Here is a 26,018-nt window from a genome sequence, read left to right on the forward strand (position 1 = left end):
AATTTTGTATGTAAGAGTTTCCTTTGCTGAAATGTACCTCTCTGTTATGCTCTAATCTAAACAGACTTCAGCCCTGTTAGCAGTGGAAGTGGGAGATCATATGTTTCAATGGGATTCTAAACAACGGCCAAGGCTTGGTTTCTTCGCTAGGCTTTGCCAAAGTAAAGGATGTCTTTTGGTATGTATTAAAATCTGTAATTTAGAGGAGAATTGAAAATGAGACCTTCAAAACACTATGCAGTAACCAGTCCACAAAACCAACTGAACCCACAGAAATGATGTTGAGAAACAGTGACTTCTCGATGATTGACTGACTTTGAAATTAGTCTAGACTTTGAGCCCACTTCTTCCTTTTGTCTTAAACCACATTTTTTGTGCCCAATGTATCAGTCAGATGGCACCACAAAGATAATGTACTTCCCTTTATAACCAGCTGATAATCGAGAAACCTCCCAAAAACAGTTCTGTGTAAGATCATGAGGCTGCCTGAGAACACTTCCTGGTAAAGAGTTCTTGGTGCAGACAACAGCAATGAGCCACCAGTCCTGCGACAGTAACCAACATCCTCCAGGTAATTGTGATAGTTTGTGCCTGTGATTTACAGTGCAGCATTCACATTGACAAGTATAAAATTATTTATTATGTTGGTTTGATTTTCCAACAGTAAATGTGTACTATAATTAGAGTAAACACTATGTAGTAACACCTGTGTGCCATATTGAACGATGTAATCTATCGTGGGCAACAAATTGTATTTGAAAGAAGTAGGTTGGTTCACTAGCTTGTGGCATTTTTGTTTGGTGAATTGTCTCACTGGTTGCTAGAAGGGTATTCACAACTGTCATTTTCATTTGGAGTTCTAGTATTTTTCATGTGGTGAAATTGAATGATGCCTGTTTGAAGGTTATGGAGGGTGGCATTGAAGCATTAGAGAATGGAGTCTCTTAGTGTTGTAATGCCATTCTATAGCAAGTAGGAGATACCTGTTAATTATGTGACTGCGGAATAGACATTGAGAATTTTCATCCTCCTCTTCAATAAATAGCTGTGAATCCTAAAATAATTTTAAAGACATGTGGCGATGGGTTGCTAGATTACCTTTTTTTCACAGCTAGCCACTGGACTTGTGAACATTCTTTATACTAAGAACAAAAGTGAAGGAAAGACATTGGTGCCACCAGCATTCTGCCAAACTGGAGTTGTGCTGACAAAAAATTGTAACGGAAACATTGTCAGTCACATTGCACTAATAAATGAAGTGTTGTGCTGTCCTGTAGTTCTAAGGAGGACACAGCAAAGCTGAGAAGTACTGAATAGTGCCTTGACTGGGCAAGCTGTGGCCGAACCAGCCCTGGAGGCTTAGTTAATATGAAACCATCAGAAACTAATTTAAGAGCAAACAGGCTTGGCTTGGTGGATCTCTTACTGTTGTTTTCATTGATCTTTGCATGAAATATGCTGCAGGTTGACAAAATCAGTGTTCACATTCTAATCATACAAGTAGATGATACTGTATGGCTGCCATCTGTTATGGATTGTCCATAATTGTTGTGGATATGGCACCTTAATTATGGAGTTATGGGAATTTATTAACAATTACAGAAATTGACATTTTACAACTTGATGTTTTAAAAAGAATTGGAAAAAGTACTGATCACATCACTTAATCAAATGCTCTTCAAACGTAATGATTTCCTTCCTAGGTTGTAATAGTTTCCTTCTGGAGTATGTAGTATACCTATCAATGAATGATTTCATCACTGTTACTAAGATAGGTTATGGTAAGTGACAATTTTTTCATTCTTTGCATGTCACCTTAAAGGATGGGAATAAAGCTGCTTTTGAACTTAGTGCCATAACAAGGTTCCAGGCATTTGTCTGTAAGCTGTTGTGGTTTTTCTAACCAGATGACATCACAAGGTGCGCAGTTCGCCTGTTAATTCATACTTACCAATAAAAGTATAGGGCAGATCCAGCAAGAAGAGCCAGTGGATGAGAATGGTTTGTGATTATTTTTATATAAAACACTAGGGGTGGCGGTTATTACCAAAACAACTGATTTTTTGTTGTAACTGAGATTAAAGAACTCTTGTTTCTCATGTTAGTGTGTCTGTTTCCAAGGGCTGCAAACATTTGAAAGCATATTATGTAGATACAGACAGCTGATAAAATCTGTTTTTTGTTGCATACTATAAATGAATTTGACATAAAAGTTTTCTGGGCACGGTACTGCATCATAATGTATAAAAATATTGCTGCTGGAGAAAAATTTGGGTTTTTTCCTCCAGCAGCAGTATTTTTATACATTAGCACACGGTACCATGCCCAGAAAGCTTTTATGTCGACTTACTCGGACCGCGGAAGCCAATGCAATTATATGAATGACTTGTTGTTGAGTTTACAATTTATTATTGTTACTGTAATTACCTTCCTCTTTTATTGTTTCATTTGAAATGGCACACAATTCTTTAAGCTATTAACACAAATGAAGCATTGTACTTCATCACTAAACCGCTTCTTAAAAATACTTAAAGAGTAGGGTTGTCGCCACTTTGCAATGCAATGGATGCCTGGTGATGACAATGAGATACTACCATGTAGACCTGGTGGGGACGAGTCCTACACACTGCACATACACGCCTACCTTAAGCCATAACACATGGAACAGGAAAATATCACCTCAGCGATGCTGTACCAGTTCTTATGCCATGAATTTGTTGCTTTTTTCCTATCAGCATTGTTAGTAAGGTAGCACTGATTGCTTTTCCTTTCTCCTACAATAATGCAATATTTCAAACCAACACTAATTTTATGAATATAAATTATTCCTTTTTTAAAAAGTTTATTTAAAAATGAAAAATTTAGCACTACTAGTAAGGCTAATTGACGTATCAGTGTTTTTAGTTGATTATCAGCAAAAAATTAAAAAAGCACCAGTTACAACAGAGACCAAACAAGTGCCGAAGTAAGTGGCTTTTTTCCATGTTTGTAATCCATGAGATATATTGCAGTACATACATGAAAACTACAGAAATGTTTCTAAAGCTCCCATGGTGTTCACTAATTAATTTTAAGTCTTCTCCACTGAACTTGATTTTTCATTTAGTTATTTTCGTTCCTGGAAAATCTTCTTTATTTAGGGTCAAAAAGTGTCTGAAACATAGTTTCTAAGTCCTAATTCAGCCTTCTAATACTTAAACTTTTGTGGGGAGGCCCCTTGGACTGTATTCCATATTGACCATGAGATTATTGACAGCCTTTTTTCAAGGTTGGCAGCTATATTATCGTTCTTGTGATTGTTGCAGATGGAATGACAGTTTTGCTTAATGAAGACTCATTTTACACAGTACTCTAAACATTATGTGATACTTTTTACGTGTTATTTCAACTGCTGCTCCCTTCATGTTGGCAGAGGCTGGAATCAAATTTGCTCTGGAAACACTCGCTGTTATCATTTCTTTGTGAGTTTTTTAACCCACTTCGCTTTCTTGATTTCAAACTTTTTTATTCTTAGCCTCAGGATAGTGCCAATGAAAGTAGGTAAAAGAAGTATTCTTGTTATATTCATAATTACCAAACGAACAAAAGATTCTTCAAGATGATTTAAATATAAACAGTGGTGAGTCGGGAAGGAAAAAAAAAAAACACTTTTCCCCCTTAAGTTTTCTCACTGCATTGTTTCAGTACCCTGCACAATTCTATTGACTTTATTGTGGCACTGAGTAACGTAACTGGATTTTGTGGTTTGTCTTCCCCCATTTCTATACTTTGTGGTAATTCTATGATACTACTTCAGTATGACTGTGGACTGCATGTAGACATGTACTATTTTACAGCTAAAAATGTGTAATATCTTGTTAATTCTTGATGATATGGATATTCTTGTCTTACGGACACTTTCTTTTATTAAAGAAGACCTTTGTCGTAAGATTATTGTAAGTTGTATTCATTTGTATTAGTATAGTGCAATCTTTATAGCATTTTTTTATTAGTTTATTGAATGCAGAGATAAACATAAGAGAGAAACTATGACTCAGCAGTAGAGTTTCCTCCAATGTCTAAAACAGCCTGACAATGCTCAGATATTTTTTAGACTTCTCGCCTGTAGAAACCTATTAATTTGTGGTTGAAGATGTCATCAGGCTTAAGTTTAAAGTTTATTTTCTTGATGATTGTTCAGGAAGAAACACAATAGATAAAAATTTGAGAAGAATGGAATAGTCACGGCAGGCATTATTGTGCAGTAGCAATGCTGTATGCAGTCTTTTTTATAGTTTTTCTTATGCTGTGACTGCAAGAAGTCTTGGCTGTTGACAGAAAATACCACCTCAAAGGGATATATCTCTGGAAGCAGGTTGTAGTGTGCAACACCTTTTGTTGTGCCACAAAATGTATGAGATAATTGTTTTTGAGTCTCACAGGCAATCTGAATGTTTGTTAGTGCTCAGTCAATAATTTTCTTTTATGCAGTTATCACAAAAGCCCCATTCTTGTCACCAGTCAAGATGTTAGATAGGTAAGCTCGATGAGGCAGGTGATAACATTAAGCAAAAGTGTGTATATGGCTACCCATTGATTTGAATGAGAGCTCACAGTAACCCTACTGCCTCGTGCAAGGAATCAGGTTGTTCATGGTCGTTTATGGTATTATCGTACCAATACTTTTGGATGAAATATGGCTTAAAACATAAAGGAAGTAGTGAGCTCAAACTCCTGACTAATTTCAGACTAACTTGATCGTTGACAAGCCTGTGTTTCTCAACATCATATTATGTATTCAAGGCATGTGGTGGGCTTGTCTTTTTTTTTTTTTAAACAGTATTCCAAAGGTTTTGTTACATTCTCACCCAAATCACAAATATTAACCCTAAAGAAGTTACGTAATATTTTAACACGCGAACACTCAACAGTGAATCTATTTGACCTGAAGCTAAAACACAAATAAGAACCCAGTACTCCATTATTCTGTGAGAGATTATGATTTAGAATGTATTTTTTTATTGTCTTTTAAAAAGGTGATAATTATTTCAGTGACCGTTCGATATTTTGGAATATTGATTCTTGAACATTAACCTTCCAAGACAGACGTCGTAACTTATGCATTGCACGGTATAAAATGTTCATCCTTTACCATTTTTACAGGACATGCAGATAATTTTAGTGTGAATTTTTACAAAAATGTTTGGGACATTAACTGTGGAATGCTTGCTGTCATTCGTACTTAAACACATGCAACACCTTCTTCTCATACTAGAGTGTGTTAGCTAATCCTGATCTTCACGTACTTGGTTATTGGCATCAATTCGTCTATCTGCTGTAGTCTGTGTGTAGACAAGTGAGCGAACAAGTCCCCAATACACAGTGCCCAGTCATGACCAAAACCAGTTACTCAAAATGTGTGCCGGCAGGGGTGCCTGAGTGGTTCTAGGTGCTACAGTCTGGAACTGCATGACTGCCACGGTCGCAGGTTTGAATCCTGCCTTGGGCATAGATGTGTGTGATGTCTTTAGGTTAGTTAGGTTTAAGTAGTTCTAAGTTCTAGGGGACTGATGAGCTCAGAAGTCCCATAGTGCTCAGAGCCATTTGAACCATTTTATTCCAAGTGTGGTGCTTGTGGTGTACAAGTTACTGTTCGCCACATTTTACGACAGTGTGTGTTATTTTCAGATCAAAGGGCAAACCTGAGAGGTTATTTTAAGTGACACCCAAACAAATGTGGTGAGAGTTTTAAGGCTCTGTCATATGTCCAGTCTGTTTCTTAAAATATTAGGGATATGTTCTTAATATATTAACAGGTTGCCTGGCTCACCAAAGTTCTTTTGTAAGTCATCAGTCAGTCACATTTCCTGGTTCTGTTGTTGTAGATCCTGCCAATTTCTTGGTTTTAATCCCAGGTGTAGCACCTATTTCACTTCCTCCATTGAACTGCCAAATGTGAGGAGGACTGATTTGTGTGTGTGTTGGAGGGGGGGGGGGGATTGCGTGTGCTAGAATGAAGTGGGAATGAGTGTGTGTCCTTTTACAGACTGTGCTCATGGTATAAGAACATTTTTAGCTTTCCATCCACATTTGTCTCCCTTTCTTGCTGTTAATTGACACACACACACACACACACACACACACACACACACACACACACACACTTGTTTCAGTGTTGTCCTCTCCAGCTTGTGAACTTCCCTCTGAGACTCCTCATAAGTTCACAGTGGTTCTGACATGATTCCCTCATCTGTGAGGAGGATGACATTTTCAGAAAGGATATGAGAAACTTTGTACTGAGTGTACACATCTAAAGCATGTAACAGGTCAGAAAAGCGATAGCAACAAATTTAAGAATTAATGCACATGAAGGACAATGCTTTGGTTGCTTCACTGAAGCACTGTATGGGATGTGTAGTTACATCTGGTCACTTCACTGAAATACCTAGCAGCACAGGGTTGAAACATGCATATTAGTGACACAGTAAGGGTGACAAAGGAATTACATAGTGCTCAAGAGAGAACCACATAATGAAAGAATTTCTCACCATGTCAGATGTCACCTACAGAAGAAATAACTCTCGGGTTACATTGTCCAACAGCAGCAGGTAAGGGTTCACATGTATTAAAAAAGTCTTTCATATCTGGCAAAGCCAGGTGCAAAAAACTGAGCTTGACTGTTGTTTGGAATCCCATTTAATTGTGATGTAACCTGCTGCTAAAATGGGGTACACTTTGAAAGGTGGCAGCACAATGTTTTCTGCACTGTGACGAACAGAATAAGACACAATACTTCTTGGTGGTGCCAACTGTCCTTTGTCCCATGCCTCACAGTCCAGCCATTGCCTACCTTGATAATTGGCAACACAGGGACGACCACTACACCCAGCCATTATTTCTGCTTCTGAATGTGCATAGCGCAATTCATGTGCTCGAAAAGCTGTTGCTGTTGCTACTTAGCATAGTACTTCTAATGTTTGCTTTATATCATCCATAATGAACATTACAGTGGAGCAGTAACATCACTATACGTGAACTGAGATGAGATGAAAGACAACGTTAAATGATTCACACATGGTCTGAAGCACATGCTACAGGCAAACACAGCAGAATGATGCTATTGGCTGGAGTGTCACATTGTACACTGCTTCTTGCCACTGTGAATTGCCTCACCATCTACTGCCTTTGTGCAAGCTGCTATAAATGCCACTATTGAAAATAAATTTAAAAAATAATTATCTGTTTGCAAACAGAAGACTTCACGAGTCGCCAAGTGCTTGCACAGTTAAGTTTCTTTTCGTATTATTCAGGTGCTTTCAGGGTTACAGAACAAGGCTGTAAGTGACAACCATAATTTCTCTGTAGAGTTTGCAATCCTTCAGTATTCTTAAAATTACAACATGTTTGTTCTTTGTGATGGCAAAGTCAAAGTGAGCTGTATAATGAAATGCGACAAAAACTTGATGAGGGCAGGTTATGAACCATTGAAAGCCTTTGGTTTATCAGTGTTGTCAGCTGGTCTGTCCACAACAGATTGTCAACATTTTGGGCTTGTGGCTATTATTCTATAGGAACTGCAAACAAGTACTGAGGGGAAGTTTGGCACCCTCATTTCAGAAATAAAATAAATAAATAATCAAAAAAATTCTGTTATCTCTTACCTTCAGATACACTATTAAGGAAACTAATAACCACTGTAACCTGCAACTCAGTGATTTATTGTTTATTGGGGTTCTGTTAGAATTGTTTCTACACTGATCCCACTGCCTGGTAGTTTGTGTCATCTATAAAGGAAATTGTCATCAACCACATCACAGCTGTCTTACATTTGTTGCATATTTATATTGATATTTTAACTGCTATTTCTGTGTGTGCTAAAGACTAGTTGAGACGAGTATTTTGTCATCCTTGCAACAGGTAGGGCTGGAAGGCAAAAGCTTTCATGTGACCAATCCAAAAATGGTTTGGCCATGTGGCGTTTACTAATTCATAAAAGGGTCCTGCCTTGTCTGACTGCCAACAAATATGTTTTGTTTGATCCAGCTGGTTTGTGACTTTAATTTTAATTAAGTATTTGAGAATTGGGAAGAGCAGGAAAAAGTTGTCTGTATCTTAGTAAAACTGAAAGGACTATGTTGAGACATCACTTTGTTTTCATATATGTATAAACTCGTCCTAATACCGATAAAAAAAATTATGGTTAAAATTTCTCTCTTCCCCCCCCCCCCACCTCCCCCCCCCCCCCTTCTTTGAAGTTATAATCGGTATCTTAGTAGCCCAATGAAGTCCATCACCTCCTGTGTGTGTGATGGAGGGTTGGCATCTCACTTTTTGTTTCCTATAATGCACACTAGACACATGAGTTGACTGTATGTTGGTCACATACCAGTTACACTGTGTAACAGCTAGGAAAGTTTTACAGAGTGCTTCAACAAAAGGACAGAGGTCTCGCAAATACTATGACTGACTGGCTGACTACATACAAATATCTGAAGCTTTATGAAAGGTTAAAATGATCACTGAAGATATTTTGGCATGCAGTGAAAAAACCTACACTTGAGCTATTGCCATTGAGGTTTCCTGTGCTTTTCCAAAATTTATCCTTGTGAAAACTGAATGACCACAGCTCATGAATTAAATCTCGTGCACAGTTGTCAGTTTCAGAAGAATAAATGCCCAAATTTTTTTGAACGGAAAAATTTGATGGTGGGTTTTAGTCGGTATTATAAGTGAGAAGATCAAACACTTTGAGAAATTTGTAAATATGGAAGCAGTAACAGTGAAGATACTAATACTCCAGTGCATTGTAAAAACCTCGAAGAAACAACAACTAGCAGGAAATTGGGCTTTAATCCACTCAACTACACAAAAGTGGAGACAAATCAAATCCAGACAACTATAGAGGAATTTCCTTTTTTGATATCACATATAAAGCCATGTTAAGAATTTAACAGAATCTAACAGAATATAAAGGAGGTTTAGACTCTGGAGAAGCAGCCCAAAACACACAGTCATTTAGAAATGGGCAATGGATCAGTCCCAAAGGAGGAGGCAAAACAAGACGTCAGACCTCCGTGGTCTTCAAAAAAGCTTATGATTGTTTCTACAGATCTTTATTGATGAAAATACTAATGATTTTGGTCTTTGTTCCAAATGAATAAAAATGATCTACTTTACTGGTGAGGTGACTACAGAGTTATAAACACAAAATCAAATAGGGGTCATGCAGGAGTAAGTTTAATAATGAATTGGAAAATAGGAAGGCGGGTAAGCTACTACAAACAGCATAGTGAACGCATTATTGTGTCCAAGATAGATACGAAGCCCACACCTACTACAGTAATACAAGTTTATATGCCAACTAGCTCTGCAGATGACAAAGAAATTGAAGAAATGTATCATGAAATAAAAGAAATTATTCAGATAGTAAAGGGTGACGAAAATTTAATAGTCGTGGGTGACTGGAATTGGGTTGTAGGAAAAGGGAGAGAAGGAAACGTGGTAGTGAATATGGATTGGGGGGAGAGAAATGAGAGGAAGCCGCCTGGTAGAATTTTGCACAGAGCACAACTTAATCATAGCTAACACTTGGTTTAAGAATCATGAAAGAAGGTTGTATACATGGAAGAACCCTGGAGATACTAAAATGTATCAGATAGATTATATAATGGTAAGACAGAGATTTAGGAACCAGGTTTTAAATTGTAAGACATTTCCAGGGGCAGATGTGGACTCTGACCACAATCTATTGGTTATGACCTGTAGATTAAAACTGAAGAAGCTGCAAAAAGGTGGGAATTTAAGGAGATGGGACCTGGATAAACTGAAAGAACTAGAGGTAGTACAGAGTTTCAGGGAGAGCATAAGGGAACAATTGACAGGAATGGGGGAAAGAAATACAGTAGAAGAAGAAAAAGCAGAGGATCAAGTAGGTAAAAAGACGAGGGCTAGTAGAAACCCTTGGGTAACAGAAGAACTATTAAATTTAATTGATGAAAGGAGAAAATATAAAAACACAGTAAATGAAGCAGGCAAAAAGGAATACAAACGTATCAAAAATGAGATTGACAGGAAGCGCAAAATGGCTAAGCAGGGATGGCTAGAGGACAAATGTAAGGATGTAGAGGCTTATCTCACTAGGGGTAAGATACTCTCTACAGGAAAATTAAGAGAGACCTTTGGAGAAAAGAGAGCCACTTTTATGAACATCAAGAGCTCAGATGGAAACCCATTTCTCAGCAAAGAAGGGAAAGCAGAAAGGTGGAAGGAGCATATAGAGCGTCTATACAAGGGTGATGTACTTGAGGGCAATATTATGGAAATGGAGGAGGTTGTGGATGAGGATGAGATGGGAGATGCGATACTGCGTGAAGAGTTTGACAGAGCACTGAAGGACCTGAGTCGAAACAAGGCTCCCAGAGTAGACAACATTCCATTGGAACTACTAACAGCCTTGGGAGAGCCAATCCTGACAAAACTTTACCGTCTGGTGAGCAAGGTGTATGAGACAGGCGAAATACCCTCAGACTTCAAGAAGAACATAATAATTCCAATCCCAAAGAAAGCAGGTGTTAACAAATGTGAAAATTACCGAACAATCAGTTTAATAAGCCACAGCTGCAAAATACTAACACAAATTCTTTACAGACGAATGGAAAAATTAGTAGAAGCCGACCTCGGGGAAGATCAGTTTGGATTCCGTAGAAATACTGGAACACGTGAGGCAATACTGACCTTAAGACTTATCTTAGAAGAAAGATTAAGGAAAGGCAAACCTAAGTTTCTAGCATTTGTAGACTTAGAGAAAGCTTTTGACAATGGTGACTGGAATACTCTTTCAAATTCTAAAGGTGGCAGGGGTAAAATACAGGGAGCGAAAGGCTATTTACAATTTGTACAGAAACCAGATGGCCGTTATAAGAGTCGAGGAACATGAAAGGGAGGCAGTGGTTGGGAAGGGAGTAAGACAGGGTTGTAGCCTCTCCCCGACATTATTCAATCTGTTTATTATCTGTTTATTGAGCAAGCAGTAAAGGAAACAAAAGAAAAATTCGGAGTAGGTATTAAAATCCATGGAGAAGAAGTAAAAACTTTGAGGTTCGCCGATGACTTTGTAATTCTGTCAGAGACACCAAAGGACTTGGAAGAGCAGTTGAACGGAATGGACAATTTCTTGAAAGGAGGATATAAGATGAATATCAACAAAAGCAAAACGAGGATAATGGAATGTAGTTGAATTAAATCGGGTGATGCCCATTGAATTAGATTAGGAAATGAGACACTTAAAGTAGTAAAGGAGTTTTGCTATTTGGGGAGCAAAATAACTGATGACGGTCGAAGTAGAGAGGATATAAAATGTAGACTGGCAATGGCAAGGAAAGCGTTTCTGAAGAAGAGAAATTTGTTAACATCGAATATAGATTTAAGTGTCAGGAAGTCATTTCTGAAAATATTTGTTTGTAGTGTAGCCATGTATGGAAGTGAAACATGGACGATAACTAGTTTGGACAAGAAGAGAATAGAAGCTTTCGAAATGTGGTGCTACAGAAGAATGCTGAAGATAAGGTGGATAGATCACATAACTAACGAGGAGGTATTGAATAGGATTGGGGAGAATAGAAGAAGGGATCGGTTGGTAGGACATGTTCTGAGGCATCAAGGGATCACCAATTTAGTACTGGAGGGCAGCATGGAGGGAAAAATCGTAGAGGGAGACCAAGAGATGAATATACTAAGCAGATTCAGAAGGATGTAGGTTGCAGTAGGTACTGGGAGATGAAGATGCTTGCACAGGATAAAGTAGCATGGAGAGCTGCATCAAACCAGTCTCAGGACTGAAGACCACAACAACAACTCAGACAAACAACAGATGTAAAGTAAAGTTCAGAGGAAAAATATCTAAAGTGCTTACAGTTAAAACAGGGTTAAGATTGGGAGATTACTTTTCAGTTGTGCACGGAGTGTGTGATGGGGGGATGTTAACAAGGAAAATTGTAAAAACTTAACAGTTGGAAACAAGAAAGATTAAATAAACTTAACACTTCGTGCTAAGCACGATAAAATACGTAACTAGTGCAGTGTTTCGTTATTTAAATAATGAATGACAGTTGTAGGCTTTCAAAAACATGATGTATGAAATTTGAGTCAAACGTTCCTACTTCCTAGACAGTTATCAGTTCCAGTTACATAAACTGTTCTTATTAATTAATTAACCCTTATTACATAATAAGCAAGTCCCTGATAAGTCTTTTGATGCCTGTTATGTACACGCATTATACATGAAGTACAAAGATGCAAGGGGGTAGCCTAAACACAACATTAACAGCTTAAAATGTTATTTCTCATGTTTTACATTTTCTGGCTTTTTACACACTTTTTTTAAGTTCCTTGCAAAAGTAAAAGCAGCATTTCACTGTATTGCATGTAGTTAAGATACTATTCAGGTATGAAAATAGATCTAATTTGTACCAGTAAGGTAGATATGTGCATTCATGGTTACTTTTTTCTTCTCATATGATGTTCAGAAAGTAAACATTAATGAATCAATGGTTTAAAATTGTCATAGTTTTGTTATAGTGCTTTTCTTCCTTTGTGAATTACAGAAGCTTTGCGGAAATACCAGCAAGTGAACCAGGGTTCTCTTCCACAGAAAATATTTCTGTATCGTGATGGTGTGGGAGAAGGACAATTGCATTACGTTTTTGAACATGAGGTGGCCTTGTTGAAGCAGAGGCTGCAGGAAGTATATGGTTCTGCAGCTTTCAAACTGGTAGTAATCATAGTGACAAAAAGAATAAATACAAGGTTGTTCCTGAAACAAGGAAATCCTCCACCAGGAACAGTTGTGGATGATGTCATAACAAATCCTAGCTGGTATGTTACATCATTTCTAAATGGTGGTGGTGGTGGTGGTGGTGGTGGTGGTGGTGGTGTGTGTGTGTGTGTGTGTGTGTGTGTGTGAGAGAGAGAGAGAGAGAGAGAGAGAGAGAGAGAGAGAGAGAGAGAGAATGGTGTACAAGGAATTGCTTTGAAATAAGACAGTTCATGCATCTGTCTCTCTTTATACCTAAAAATGATACATGTCAGTGGTTAAAGAATAATACATGTCTGTTGTATAACACATTTATATTCTCTACAAGTGTATTGCACTGAATGAGCAATTCTTAACTTGTTGCACGGCAGATATGCAGACCATATACATCTGCGATACAGACCTTCAGTCCTCAACAGCTAAGCATCCAAGACACTCGTAATATACACAGGACTGATGCGACAGGTTCTTTGTATCTGGAAGCAAACAGTTGAACTCCAATCAAATGTTTGGAGTAATAAGATTTTAACAGTGTCCAAATCTACATATTTTTTACTAGTTCTAATGTGACATGCTGACAGTGGTAATATTGCAACAAGGAGAGGTCCTCAGCAGTGGAATCAACTTTTTAAAACCAAATGTATGGTGATGAGGTTAAAGATCCCATGTATCACCATTCACCCTGGTGGGCCCATATTTGCAAGTAATTGACAAACAATTTTTTAAATTTTGCTTGGCACTCAGTAGATCTAAAAAGTTCCATTTTGAAGTCAGGTTGCATGGCATGATGGATGGGATAAGGGTTTCACATAGAAGAGGTTGTTGGCTCAAGTCTCATAAGGTGCATGAAATCGTCTTATTTTTAAATCTTTATTGTGTAATATTTTATTTCTAATATAGAGATAGAGGGGCTGGCCAGTACTTACCTCAGCTCAGTACAGCCGATAGATACACAAAAAAGAACAGAAAATTTACATTACTAGTTTTCGGAACTTTGTTCGTTCATCAGGGAGGAGAGAGGGGGGGAAATGGGAAGAAGGGAAAGTGGATTCAGTTTCTCACAACCCAAGTTATGAAGCAACAGGGAAAGGTTAACAGGGAGGGTAGCAAGGATGGAGGCATGGTTGTCAGAGGGAAGCCAAAGATATTCTTCTGTTAAATACTGTGCCAGCTTCAAACCAAAGAAGATGCATGCAGAAGTAAAGAGGTATATAGTATAAAGATAAACACAACTATGTAGGATGAAAAGATGCGTGAATGGCTAAAAAGGAGAGGGAAAAAGAACAAGACTGAAGAGTAAATGGGAGTGAGGTTGGTTAACGTAGGTTTAGTCTAGGGGGATGGCGGGATGAAAGGATGTGTTGGAGTGCAAGTTTCCATCCCCGCAGTTCCGAGGGACTGGTGTTGGGTGGGAGAAGCCAAATGGCACGTACATTGTAGCAGGTTCCTTGGTCCGTAGAATTATGCTGGAGGGCATGCTCTGCTACTGAGTATTGGACATCTCCTAGGCGGACAGCTCGTCTGTGCCCGTTCATGCGCTCAGCCAGTTTAGTTGTCGTCATACCGATGTAAAAGGCTGTGCAGTGCAGGCATGTCAGCTGATAAATGACGTGTTGTTTTACATGTGGCCCTGCCTTGAATTGTGTGTGTGTTTTACCAGTAGTGGGGCTGGTGTAGTTGGTTGTGGAGGGGGGGGGGGGGGGATGCATGGGGCAGGCTTTGCAGTGGGGTCGGTTACAGGGGTAGGAACCACTGGTTAGAGAAGGTGGTCTGGGAATATTGTAGGGTTTGACAAGGATGTTACGGAGGTTAGGGGGGAGACGAAAGGCAACTCTGGGTAGTGTGGGGAGAATTTTGTCAAAGGATGATCTCATTTCAGGGCTTGACTTAAAAAAGTCATATCCCTGGCAGTGTAATTTGTTGATGTATTCGAGGCCAGGATAATATTGGGTGACAAGGGGGATGCTTCTGTGTGGTCTGGGGGTAGGAACATTGTTGTTGGACGGGGAGGAATTTATTGCTCAGGAGATCTGTTTGTGGACAAGGTCTGCAGGATAGGGAGAGGAAAGCACTGGTCAGGTTATTGGTGTAATTGTTGAGGGATTCGTCACTGGAGCAGATACGTTTGCCCAGCTCAGTCTGGATGGAGGGAATGGGATCCTGGGTAACAGCTTTGTAGGTCGAGGTGTAGGAGAGTTGATGCAGTCCTTCTGCCACATACTCCACACGGTCAAGTACCACAGTTGTGGAGCCTTTATCCGCCGGGAGGATGACAATAGAGGGATTCTACTCCTTCGTCACGCCAATTTAATCACCATATAACTATATCATTTTTTCTTTATATCATTCATTCTCTTCTCGGAATTTTTGCTAATGTTAATTTAATCATATTTATCTATTATAATATTCACTTATTTGAAAAATTCTGATCTCTCGGTTTAAAAAAAAGATACAAACCAAGCTATTGAGTGTGCAATGATATGAAAAATGCGTTTTTCTTTACAAGATGTGCAATTTTTTTGCATGGTAATCTCACACGCATTTAAAAAGGAGTCTAAATTTCTATCGCACTATGGAAAAAATGACGCAGATGAAGATCTAAATGAGGGAAGGGTTTATAAGTAAAATGAAATTCAAGCAAATTGAGGAATAGATACAATAAGTGCATGAACTTGGAACAAATAGGATGATAAAGACAAAAGAAATTATACCAAAATCAACACACAAAATTAATTAAAAACACATGAACAAAGATTTCAAGTGGAAAGAGAATGATAGGAAGAAAAACGAGAGCAAATGAAGAGGTTAATATTATGATTAAAATGATGTGACAAAGGAATGGAAATAAAAAGTACATTTAAATAAATTAATTGAATATAAATAAAGATCAGTCACTTTGATCAAGATTTAAAAATAAAATAAAATTTAATGCATATGACAAGATTTGAACCCACAACCTTCTGCATGTGAAGTCCTTACCCTGTCCATTAAACCACACAACCAATCCACCTATTACAACTTTAACACTAATGAGCATCGTGCAAAACTTTGAATATTTTTATGAATGAATTGCAAACAAAAGCCCATCAGGGTGAATGGTTGCAGTGTAAGATACATGGTATTTTAACCTACGTAGCAGTATAGGTGGTTTCAAAAAGTCGATCCCATTGTTGGGAACTTCTACTTGTAAGCAATAATCACATGTTGGTGGTGTTTCCAGTGTGAAGACTGATATGATGCAGCTCTACATGCTACTCTATACTGCACAAGCTGCTTCTTCTCTGAATAACTGCTGTAACTTAGATCCTTCATAATATGCATACTGTATTCATCTCTTGGTCTCAGTCTAAGATTTTTACCCCCGCACTTCCCTCCAGTACCAAATTAGTGATTCTCTTTAATGACTTAGAATGTGTCCTGTCAATTAATCCCTTCTTCTGGTCAGGTTGTGCCACAAATTTCTTTTCTCTTGAATTCTATGTAGTACCACCTCATTGGTTATGTGATCTATCCATATAATCTTCAGCAGTCTTCTGTAGCACCACATTTCAAAAGCTTCTATTCTCTTCTTGTCTAACTGTTTGTCATCTGTGTTTTACTTTAATACATGGCCACATTGCATACAAATACTTTCAGATAAGACTTTCTAACACTTACTTCAATATTCGATGTTAACAAATTACTTTCCTTCAGAAACTTTCTACTTGCCATTGCCAATCTACATTTTATCTTCTCTACTTTGGCCATTGTCAGTTATTTTACTGCCCAAATAGCAAAACTCATCTACTACTTTTAGTGTCTGATTTCCTAATCTAATTCCTTCAGCATCACCTGAATTAATTCGAATAGATTCCATTATCCTTGGTTTGCTTTTGTTGACGTTCATCTTATACCTGCCTTTCAAGACACTTCCATTCTGTTCAATTGCTTTTCCTTTTCTTTTTGGTGTCTGACAGAATTACAATGTCGTGGACCAATCCTGCAATTTGTTTTCCTCGCATTGAACTTTAATTCCTTCTCCAAATTTTTCTTTAGTTTGCTTCAATTGCTTGCTCAGTGTACAGATTGAATAACATCGGCAGTAGGCTACAACCCTGTTCATTCCTTCTCAATCACTGCTTTATTTTCGTGCCTCAAGACTCTTATAAGTGCAGTCTGGTTGTTGTATGACTTGTAAATAGTGTTTTGCTCCCTGTATTTTATCCCTGCTACTTCAGAATTTCAAAGGGTACTGTGTTTCTGTCAACATTATCAAAAGCTTTCTCTAGATCTAAAATTGCTATAAATGTAGATCTGGCTTTCCTTAACAAAACTTCTAAGACAAGTTGTAGGGTCAGTATTGCCTCGCATCTGCCCACATTTCTCCAGAATCCAAACTGATCTTCCCCAAGGTCAGCTCCTACCAGTTTTCCCGTTCTTCTGTAAGGAATTGAACTGATAGTTTGATAATATTCACACCTGTCAGCACCAGCTTTCTTTTAATTGGAATTACTGCATTCCTCTTTAAGTCTGAAGATACTTGGCTGTCTCCTATATCTTGAACACCATATGGAAGAGTTTTGTCGTGACGAGCTCTCCCGAGGTTATCAATTGGTCTGATGGAATGTTGTCTATTCCCAGGCCCTTGTTTCAACGTAGATCTTTCACAGCTCTATCAAGTTCTTCTCGCAGTATGTCATCTCCCATCTTGTCTTCACCTACATCCTCTTCCAGTTCTATAAAATTTCCTGTAATGTCTCCCTTGTATAGGCCCTCTATATACTTCTACATCCTTATATTTGTCCTCTAGTCATTCTTGCTTAGCCATTTTGTGCATCATGTCAATCTATCTTTTTTAGATGTTTGTATTCTTTCACCTGCTTCATTTGCTGCATTTTTGTATTTCTCCTTTCATGAATTGAATTCAATATGTCTTGTGTTAACAAAGGATTTCTACTAGGCCTTATTGGTTTTACATATCTGATCCTCTGCTTTCTTCACTGTTTCATCTGTCAAAGCTACACATTCCTTTCCCCTGTTGTAGCCAGTTGTTGCCTAGTGCTCAGTCTGAAACTTGCAACCACCTCTGGTTCTTTCAGCTTACCTACATCCCATCTCCTTAAGGGGCGACTTGGAGCAGGAGAGAGACCACAGGAATTTTTTATTTCCACTTTCTATAATTTTAAAAATAAATTAATAAAACTTTGTCAGAATGACCAGAAAGGATTCAGGATTTACGCTTATAGTGGTGGAAGTTCAGAAATATAAGAATTTATTTATTTATTTATTTATTAATTTTTTTTACATTAGTATTTTACGTTTTTCACTTATCATTGGCTGCCTTTGTTGCTATAGGTACAAGTTTCTTCATAAGTAAGGGAGATTCTTCGATGAGTTTTGCACAGTGTAGAAACCGTACTTACAGGTGTATTAAAACTCTAGAATTTCCCAAATCTATTAAAAACTGTAGTAAAAATAAAGATAATTAACTATAAAAGTTGGAGTTTTTCTAAACATAAGTTTAAAATGTAACAGCACATTCATTTTTTTCATAAATTAAATAATTTCTAGAGTTTCATACACCTGTAAGTATACTTTGTATGCCGTGCAAAATTCATTGAAGAATCTCTTACTTATAAAGAAACATGCACCTATAGCAACGAACGCAGCCAATAGATGTGAAAAAATGAACTACCACATATACAAATAATTATTTTGTTATTTTTTCGAACTTCCACTGCTATGATTGTGAATCCTGAATCCTTCCTGGTTAAGCTGACAAAGTTTTATGAATTTATTTGTAAAAGTATAGACAGTGGGAAATTAAAATGTCCTTTGGTGTGTCTCCTGCTCAAAGACGCCCGTTTGACGTCCTACCCCCCCTTAATTTCCTTACAGTTTCCTTTGGTTTAATCTGCGAGTCATAACTGGTAAGTTGTGGTTAGTCCACATCTGCCCCCTGGAAATGGCTTAAAATGTAAAATCTGGTTCCAAAATCTGTATTACCATTAGATAATCAATCTATAACCTTCAGGTGTCTCCAGGTCTCTTCCACGCATACAGCCTTCTTTAATTATTCTTAAATCACATGTTAATGATGATTAAATTATACTCAGTGCAGAAATCAGATGGTTTCCTCTTTCATTCTTTTCCCCCAGTCCATACTCACCCACAATTTTACCTTCTCTTCCTTTCACTACCGAATTCGTTTCCCATCACGATTAAATTTGCGTCTCCCTTAAAGGAGTAATTTCTTTTATCATCATACATTTTTTCAATCTTGTTATCAGCAGAACTAGGTTGCATATAAATTTGTATTACTGTGGTGGGTGTGAGCTTTCTGTCAATCTTGGGTGTGATAATGCATTCGCTAAACTGTTCCAAGTAGCTTACACATGATCCTCTGTTCTTGTTCATTCCTCTCACTTGATTTGATGAAGCATTTTGGGGAGACACAAACTTTCAACACTATTTAAAATCATAATTTGTGTATGAATAAGGGAGTTACAGTATTTATCAGTGAGTTTCCAGAGATTCGTACAGTCTGAAAAGCCCTCTTATAAAGCAGCAGATATTCAGTGTTTCCTGTAATTCATTTAAATAACTAGGGAGTATACAGGGTGTTGAACTATACAGTGTTCAAAGATTCAGTACCCAAACTAACAGGGGTGGTACAGGAAGTAGTTTTTGTTGTTGTTGTTGGTTTGAGATATGTAATATGTTAAAATGTCATGTTCTTGGACACTGAGTCAGTCAACAGCAGATAGCACTAACACTTGTATGACTGTTGCATTGTCAACAGGGAGTTGGGACAAATGTGACATATGCACTTTGTGTACGGTCTGCCTAAAGATATTTGTCTGAGCCGAGTGAATGTATCATAAACACTTCCCTGCACTGCAATCTCCACAGTATCGCTAATTTACTGTAGTACACAGTCGACTGGAAAGTACTAGTGCACTTGATGATAAGCAGGGCTAATGCGGACAGACCATGGACAGTGTATACACGTAATATCGAGAAAGTCGTGCTGTTACAATTTGAGGACAGTCCAGAGACAAGTACTCAAGTAATTGCTGCTGTGCTTGGTATTCACCATATTTTAGTAGGGGATGTGTTGCGTGAGCAGCTGCTTCATTATTATTGTCCAATGAGAGTATAAGCCATGGGACTATGGATATGACTATCCATCTTGTCTTGAGTGCATATGCTGATTCCTGCAATGAGACAGTGAACACCCTTGTTTTTCTGAAGTCACGTTTACATATGTGGCTCAGTTTACTTGGGTAGGCATTTACAGTAGCCACCATTTGCATGTATGATCAGATGAAAAACCATGTTTTACAGTTGTGTGAGGTTATTAAAGACATTTTGCAGTAAGCCTTTGGAAATTGTGGGTAACTAATTATTTGGGCCCTACATGTAGCTTGCCAATGTTATTGGACGGGTACCCCTAGATATGAAGAGGAGAATGTGGGTTTGCCACGATGGAGCTCCTGCACACTTGGCGGAACCAGGCTGAGCAGTGATAACCAGTACCTTTTGGAAATGTTAGATCGGATGGAGAGGACCTGTACATTGGCCTGCAAGATCTCTGGACCTCACCCCATTAGACTTCCTTCTCTGAGGCAACATGAAAGGCAAGGTGTATTCAACCATTGTTGACTCGGAGGTGGAATTGTTTGCAAGAATTCTTGCAGCATGCATACAAACACAGAGCACACCACACTTTTCCAGTAAACACTGGACAAACCTGCCTTGCTGATACTGTCTCTACACTGTGCTTAATGGTGCTCATTTTAAACATCTATTTGAATGTAATAGTGATCAGAACAGTGATGCGAAGAAAAACATTTACGACAGTTTAATTGTCAAACAAACACAATAACCTCCTTGAGAACTCGGTACTGTAATAATAAGCATTTCCGACATATGGGTGCTTTACGAGTATATTTTTTGTTTCTCTGTCAACATCCCAGTTAGTTAGGACCCTGAAATTTCAAACACCCTTTATATGTGGGGCAATGGTCCAATGACCACACCCAATGAGTTGTAAAGGCAGATTGCCAGTGTCAGATTCATTGGAAGAATCCTGGTGTGAAACTGTCAACTCTGATGTTGCTTTGAACACCATAGTGCTTTTCTAGGCATGGTTCTATTACAGGTCGTTGCCCTTGCTTTCCTCCCGCCCTTAAGCTGACTTAGCCAATTGGATATAGGCAAACAAACAGTTTACTATGTGTCTTCAACAATTGAGGGGTGGGGGGAGACTTTTGCAGAAGCGAAAAAGTAAAGGAGCTTTGAGCAAGTAAATTCTGCGGCATTAACATTTGTGTGATATTGTAATCGACTAATGCTTCATCTGCATGAAAAAATATAAAATGTAGTGTTTGTATTTTAGCTGGTAGTCACCATTTATTCTGCAAATACAGTTGCAGGAAGGTGCATGGATCTGTCATGTTAGTGTCGTGTATAACACTTCGATGTTGCTCTTGAAATGGATAATAGTTCTAGTAACAGAAGGAAAAAGTAATTGATGTTCAGAATATTTGAGAGATGATTTCCTGTTGTACACCTTTTTTAATAGCTGTAAATAACTTTTCAGTGCAAAGTTTTCAATGTTTACTCCTACATTTCAGTCTAAATGCATAAAAAATATAACATATATAGAAATATGTAGAATGTCAAGAAATGTTGCTTTCTGGTGTGCCACCCATTTTGTGGTACTGCTTTAAATTTGAATTTTTTCCCCCCACCAGGTATGATTTTTTCATAGTATCACAGAGTGTGCGACAAGGTACTGTGAGCCCAACAGCATACAATGTCATCTCTGATAATAGTGGACTGGATGCTGACAAAATGCAGCGACTGACATATAAACTGACACATCTGTATTACAACTGGAGTGTAAGTAATAGTAACTGATTTTTTAAATTAAATTGCAGTTCAGTGAAATATAAGCTACTACCTGTTTGTATGAAAATATTTAATTTATAACTGAATAATGGAAGAGTCCATAGTATGCATTGTGTGCCACTCTTTGTGGCAAAAGATGATCCTTGACATCCAGCTGTGCTTTTGTCAACTTTGTCGGGCAGTGCAAGTGGTTGCTACAATACTTCAAGATGTTTGTAGTTCTTCCAATTAGATTTAACCTTAAGCATTGATGCTATCAGCCATCTGATTCTAGTTCCATCCATAATTTAGGAAATTTTTCAAACAAGACAGCTATTATCACCAATGACTGAGGTGGAAGTGGTGGAATGCACACAGATGAAAAAACTGGTAAATTATACTCCAGGCAAAAGGACATTTATTAACATGAGATATTGTCTCCTCAAATTTTGGAATCGTGTAACAACGCAAAAATCTTGTTATTGAGGTTCCTTAAGGGGGGTTTGATTTCATAACAGACTCTCTGGACGTTAGTTTGTTTGTAAATGATTGTGTCATCAGAAGAATGGGACACTGTTGCTCTTGTGAACACATAACAACACACTCTCACTAGAGCCGGGAAAGGAAATTCCTGTCACAGAAATTTCTAATAATTCCTATGAATTGTGAGCTGCTGCTGCTGTTATCCATGGCTTGTGACCATTCATTGTGCTCTAGAAAATCTGCAGAGCACAATGGAAAACTCCTAACGTGGACGGATAGTGAAAGCCACATCCTCTTATTTTGCCGGTTCCTCTTGCTGCTCTTTAGTTTCCTTGAGTACATTTGGTAGCTAAAGTATGAACTTCTTACTTTCCTCGTAAATTTTAGATTGCAGCGATCAATCGCCCTTTATAAATTTTCTTGGCAGGTCTAGATTTCGGCTAGAAGCTAGCCAATCTCAATGCACTATTATTTTCATTCAATGAATGTAATGCCTGTTGGGGCTTCATCCACAGTTCTTTGAATACTTTCCATTTTCTTGTTCTTTACTATTTGGTAGATGATCATGCATTTGTTGTTGCCATGTCCGGGATGTTGTAGTAGACATGCATTGTCCATTTTCTATTTGTGACCTTTCTAGTTTATTTACAGGTAATTTGATCAACCACTTCCAATTGATACATTGTTGCACTGTAGAATGTTAGGGTTCCAGTCTGCTACTTTGCTTGTTGCTGTTTGTTTGCAGTGTAATTAGAAGAAAGACATCTTAATTCTTCTTTTAAGGGTATACAGTCACAGTGGATGCAGCATGTGCTGCCAGTATTGTGCAGGATGCTCGTGAAGTGTATTTATGCATATGGCATCTTTACCTTGTGAGGAATTCTATGATGGATCTTCTTTGTTGTACCAGCTAATGAAGTTTGCCGTTCTCGGAGCTTCTTATCCAGTTGAAGAGACTTGAAGTAGTTGTCCATCATTACATTTCTTCCTTGACTTAGAAGTGGCTCCATGAGGTGAACATCAATGGGCTTTGAGTGGTTGCTCCTTTCTGTGTGTCCTCTTTTTCCAAGGTATGAAGGCGTTACGTATGTACTTCATTGCTATATTGGCGGCAATCCAAAATCTGAGACTGTATTTGTCAGGTTTGTGAGGTAGGAATTAATTGAACCTGTATCTTAATTTGCTTGGTAATAATTGCTTGTCTATAGTTGTTGGTGTCCCCCCCCCCCCCTCCTCCTCCCAAGGCTGGTAATAACCAATACCGACTTAATGAACTTTCCCTAAATTTTGGATACAAAAGCAAATTTGTTGGCTGACGGGCATTAGGCTCGGATTGGTTTTTTATCAAAACTCCTGAAATCTGTTTCATGCCATAACATCACTTTTCAAAGTAGGTCTCCATGAATGCAACTGAATGTCATCTGTTGATTTATGGTTGTGCAAATGACACCTTGAACGTACAACACCTATTGATTTTTCCTGTTCCTAAAGTGACATGGTTAACTGTTTTTAATACTTTTTGAGCATTTGATTCTGTAGACATAGCATTGTATCATCACAAGTGAGACAGAAAGCACTGATGGCAATCATTTACTCTTTTGCAAATGTAAATAGTGGGACCTCCTCTCTCCTGTAGAATGTTCAAAACTGATCTTCAAGGAGCTGAAAAATTAGCCATCTTCGAATTGGGTCCATCACTAGCAGTCTTCTTTTTAGAGATAAGCAGCTGGGTCTGCTGTGATGAGTTGGGAGGATTGGCACAGACCACCGTATGAATCTTCCTCCAATAATCCTTCCTCACTTACAATGGCTTAATCTATACTTCTTGCCTGATAAAAAAATCCTCATCTGGATTGGGGAAGTCAGTTACCGATTAAATATCAGAATAACAGTTACTCAGGCAGTCCCTGCTGACAAGACGTATTTGAAAACTTCTTAAATGGACAAATAATATTACTTGAATGATATGATATAAATTGTGCCAGATTGGAATGTGTTTGTGTGCGCAAAGACCTAACAATGACTGCAACAACTTAGCGCGATTGCCAGTTGATGAATTTACATGCATTCAGAAGACAAATAACAGTGGTGTTGATTGACCCCTTCTGCCATTCTAGGTAATGTCCAAGAAAACAAATATTGTTTGAAAAGTAATACATCATTGTAAACGGGGGAAAAATTAGGAAAATTCATATGATAACATAAAAAGAAATTGTATGTGACATTAAAGAAAGCAATGGCAAGTTCATTTTGACACTTTTCTGGTGTTTGCCAAACTGTTAAAAAAAGAAAAGCCAGAAGAGGCATATTGGAAGTAGTTTGTTTTTGACATAAGTTTTGCAATATGTTTGATTCTTGTTTTAATAGTGCAGACAGAGTGGATTGTATACAGCTTTGACATGGTTTCCAGTTTGTTAAATGCACTGTTATACAGTAGAATGTGGCAATTGAGGAAAGGTGAACAGTTTGTGTGTGTGTGTGTGTGTGTGTGTTAAGCCCCAGTAAGCAAAGATCTTTAAGACATTGTAAATTTATTCTGAGAAATCTTCTAAACAGAAAATTTAACTTTCAGGGCACTGTCCGTGTTCCGGCCCCCTGCCAATATGCTCATAAGCTGGCATATCTTGTTGGACAAGCATTACACAGGCCACCACAACCAGCACTGGAAGACTTGCTGTATTTCCTTTAAGCAGTAGTAATAGTACATGCTGAAAAGAATAAAAGGCTTTTATGTTGTCTTGAGTTTTACAAACTCGGTAATGCCTTCTAAAGAGGATTTTGTACTTCCATTGAAGGAAGCATTTATCACTTTTAATCTTTTATTTTTTTAAATTAAGTTCATTATTTTGCTCAATCGTTTGTTTGTTAAACGAATGTGAAAATGTAAGTGCATAATTTATTGTAGGACCTTTTGAGTTCCTTAGGAGTATTTCTGTTAAAATACTGGAGATCGAATATAATGAGCAGATCGTTTATATTGATGATATTTGTTTCATAGTGTTTCTGACAATTGAGATGCTGTAGACTCTCTAGTACACGTTAACATGAAAGGAGGCTTTCTGGATTGTACAGTTGTTGACACACTGTTAAGAGATCTCTGAGAATCTCAGGAATTTTCATTTTTGTAGTATTGTTTTTTGTATATAAAATGTTCCTATAGAGCAAGAATGTTCTGTGTGGTCTGGGAGCCATTGTGTTTAATGTTAAAATATATTTTTGTAATTTTGTAAAAGATTTTCTTACCAATTCGTCCACATGTATTTTCCAGTTTTGTGAGGGGTACAAAACAAATGTGCGAGCATTAAACACTTTTTCAATTTTCAATGTAAAAGAATTTTACTGAGAATATAGCTTGTGTGTGCGTGTGCGCACGGGCGCGCTTTTTTGGACTGACCAATAGCAAAGCAGTTTACTGTCTTAACAGTGAGTTGCAAACACGTCAGTGCCCTCTGCTGAGTAGCTACTCATATAATATTATGTCCGATAACAGTCCATGTTGGATTTCAGATCATCAGTCACCCTTTAAGTTTTGTATGGAAGGTATCGGGTGCTTTCTTCGAAGTAATTTCTCAACTGTTTAGAATTTTGATGGAATAGGTCACAGAACTAATACTGCATTCTGGGTGATGTAAGGAAATTGCTGCCTGCCCGCTGGACTGAGGGTCAGCAAACACATTTTATTAAGGGCCAAACATTACTTAGGATGTTGTGCTGGAGTTTCTTAGATAGTTCTACTAATAACAGGAAGAAAGTTTCCATATTACACACACACACACACACACACACACACACACACACACACACACACACACACACCTGCTTGGGACAGATGAAAATGCATGTATATGCCCAACAGAAATTCTATTCCCTC

The 26,018-nt window shown here is 38.0% G+C and overlaps 1 protein-coding gene across 1 annotated transcript in view; it reads left to right on the forward strand.

Moving 5' to 3' along the window:
- The window catches only part of LOC126365873 (piwi-like protein Siwi), a 137,233-nt gene extending 111,762 nt beyond the window's left edge, over positions 1–25,471 (forward strand). Inside the window, exons 16-18 of the mRNA XM_050008563.1 lie at positions 12,582–12,852; positions 21,529–21,676; positions 24,720–25,471. Coding sequence (XP_049864520.1) covers positions 12,582–12,852; positions 21,529–21,676; positions 24,720–24,836 — 536 coding nt within the window. The 3' untranslated portion in view covers positions 24,837–25,471. The remainder of the gene's footprint in view (positions 1–12,581; positions 12,853–21,528; positions 21,677–24,719) is intronic.
- The last annotated feature ends 547 nt before the right edge of the window (positions 25,472–26,018 follow it).

The sequence above is a fragment of the Schistocerca gregaria genome, chromosome 4 (genome assembly GCF_023897955.1).
Source record: "Schistocerca gregaria isolate iqSchGreg1 chromosome 4, iqSchGreg1.2, whole genome shotgun sequence".
Taxonomy (NCBI): Eukaryota; Metazoa; Arthropoda; class Insecta; order Orthoptera; family Acrididae; genus Schistocerca; species Schistocerca gregaria.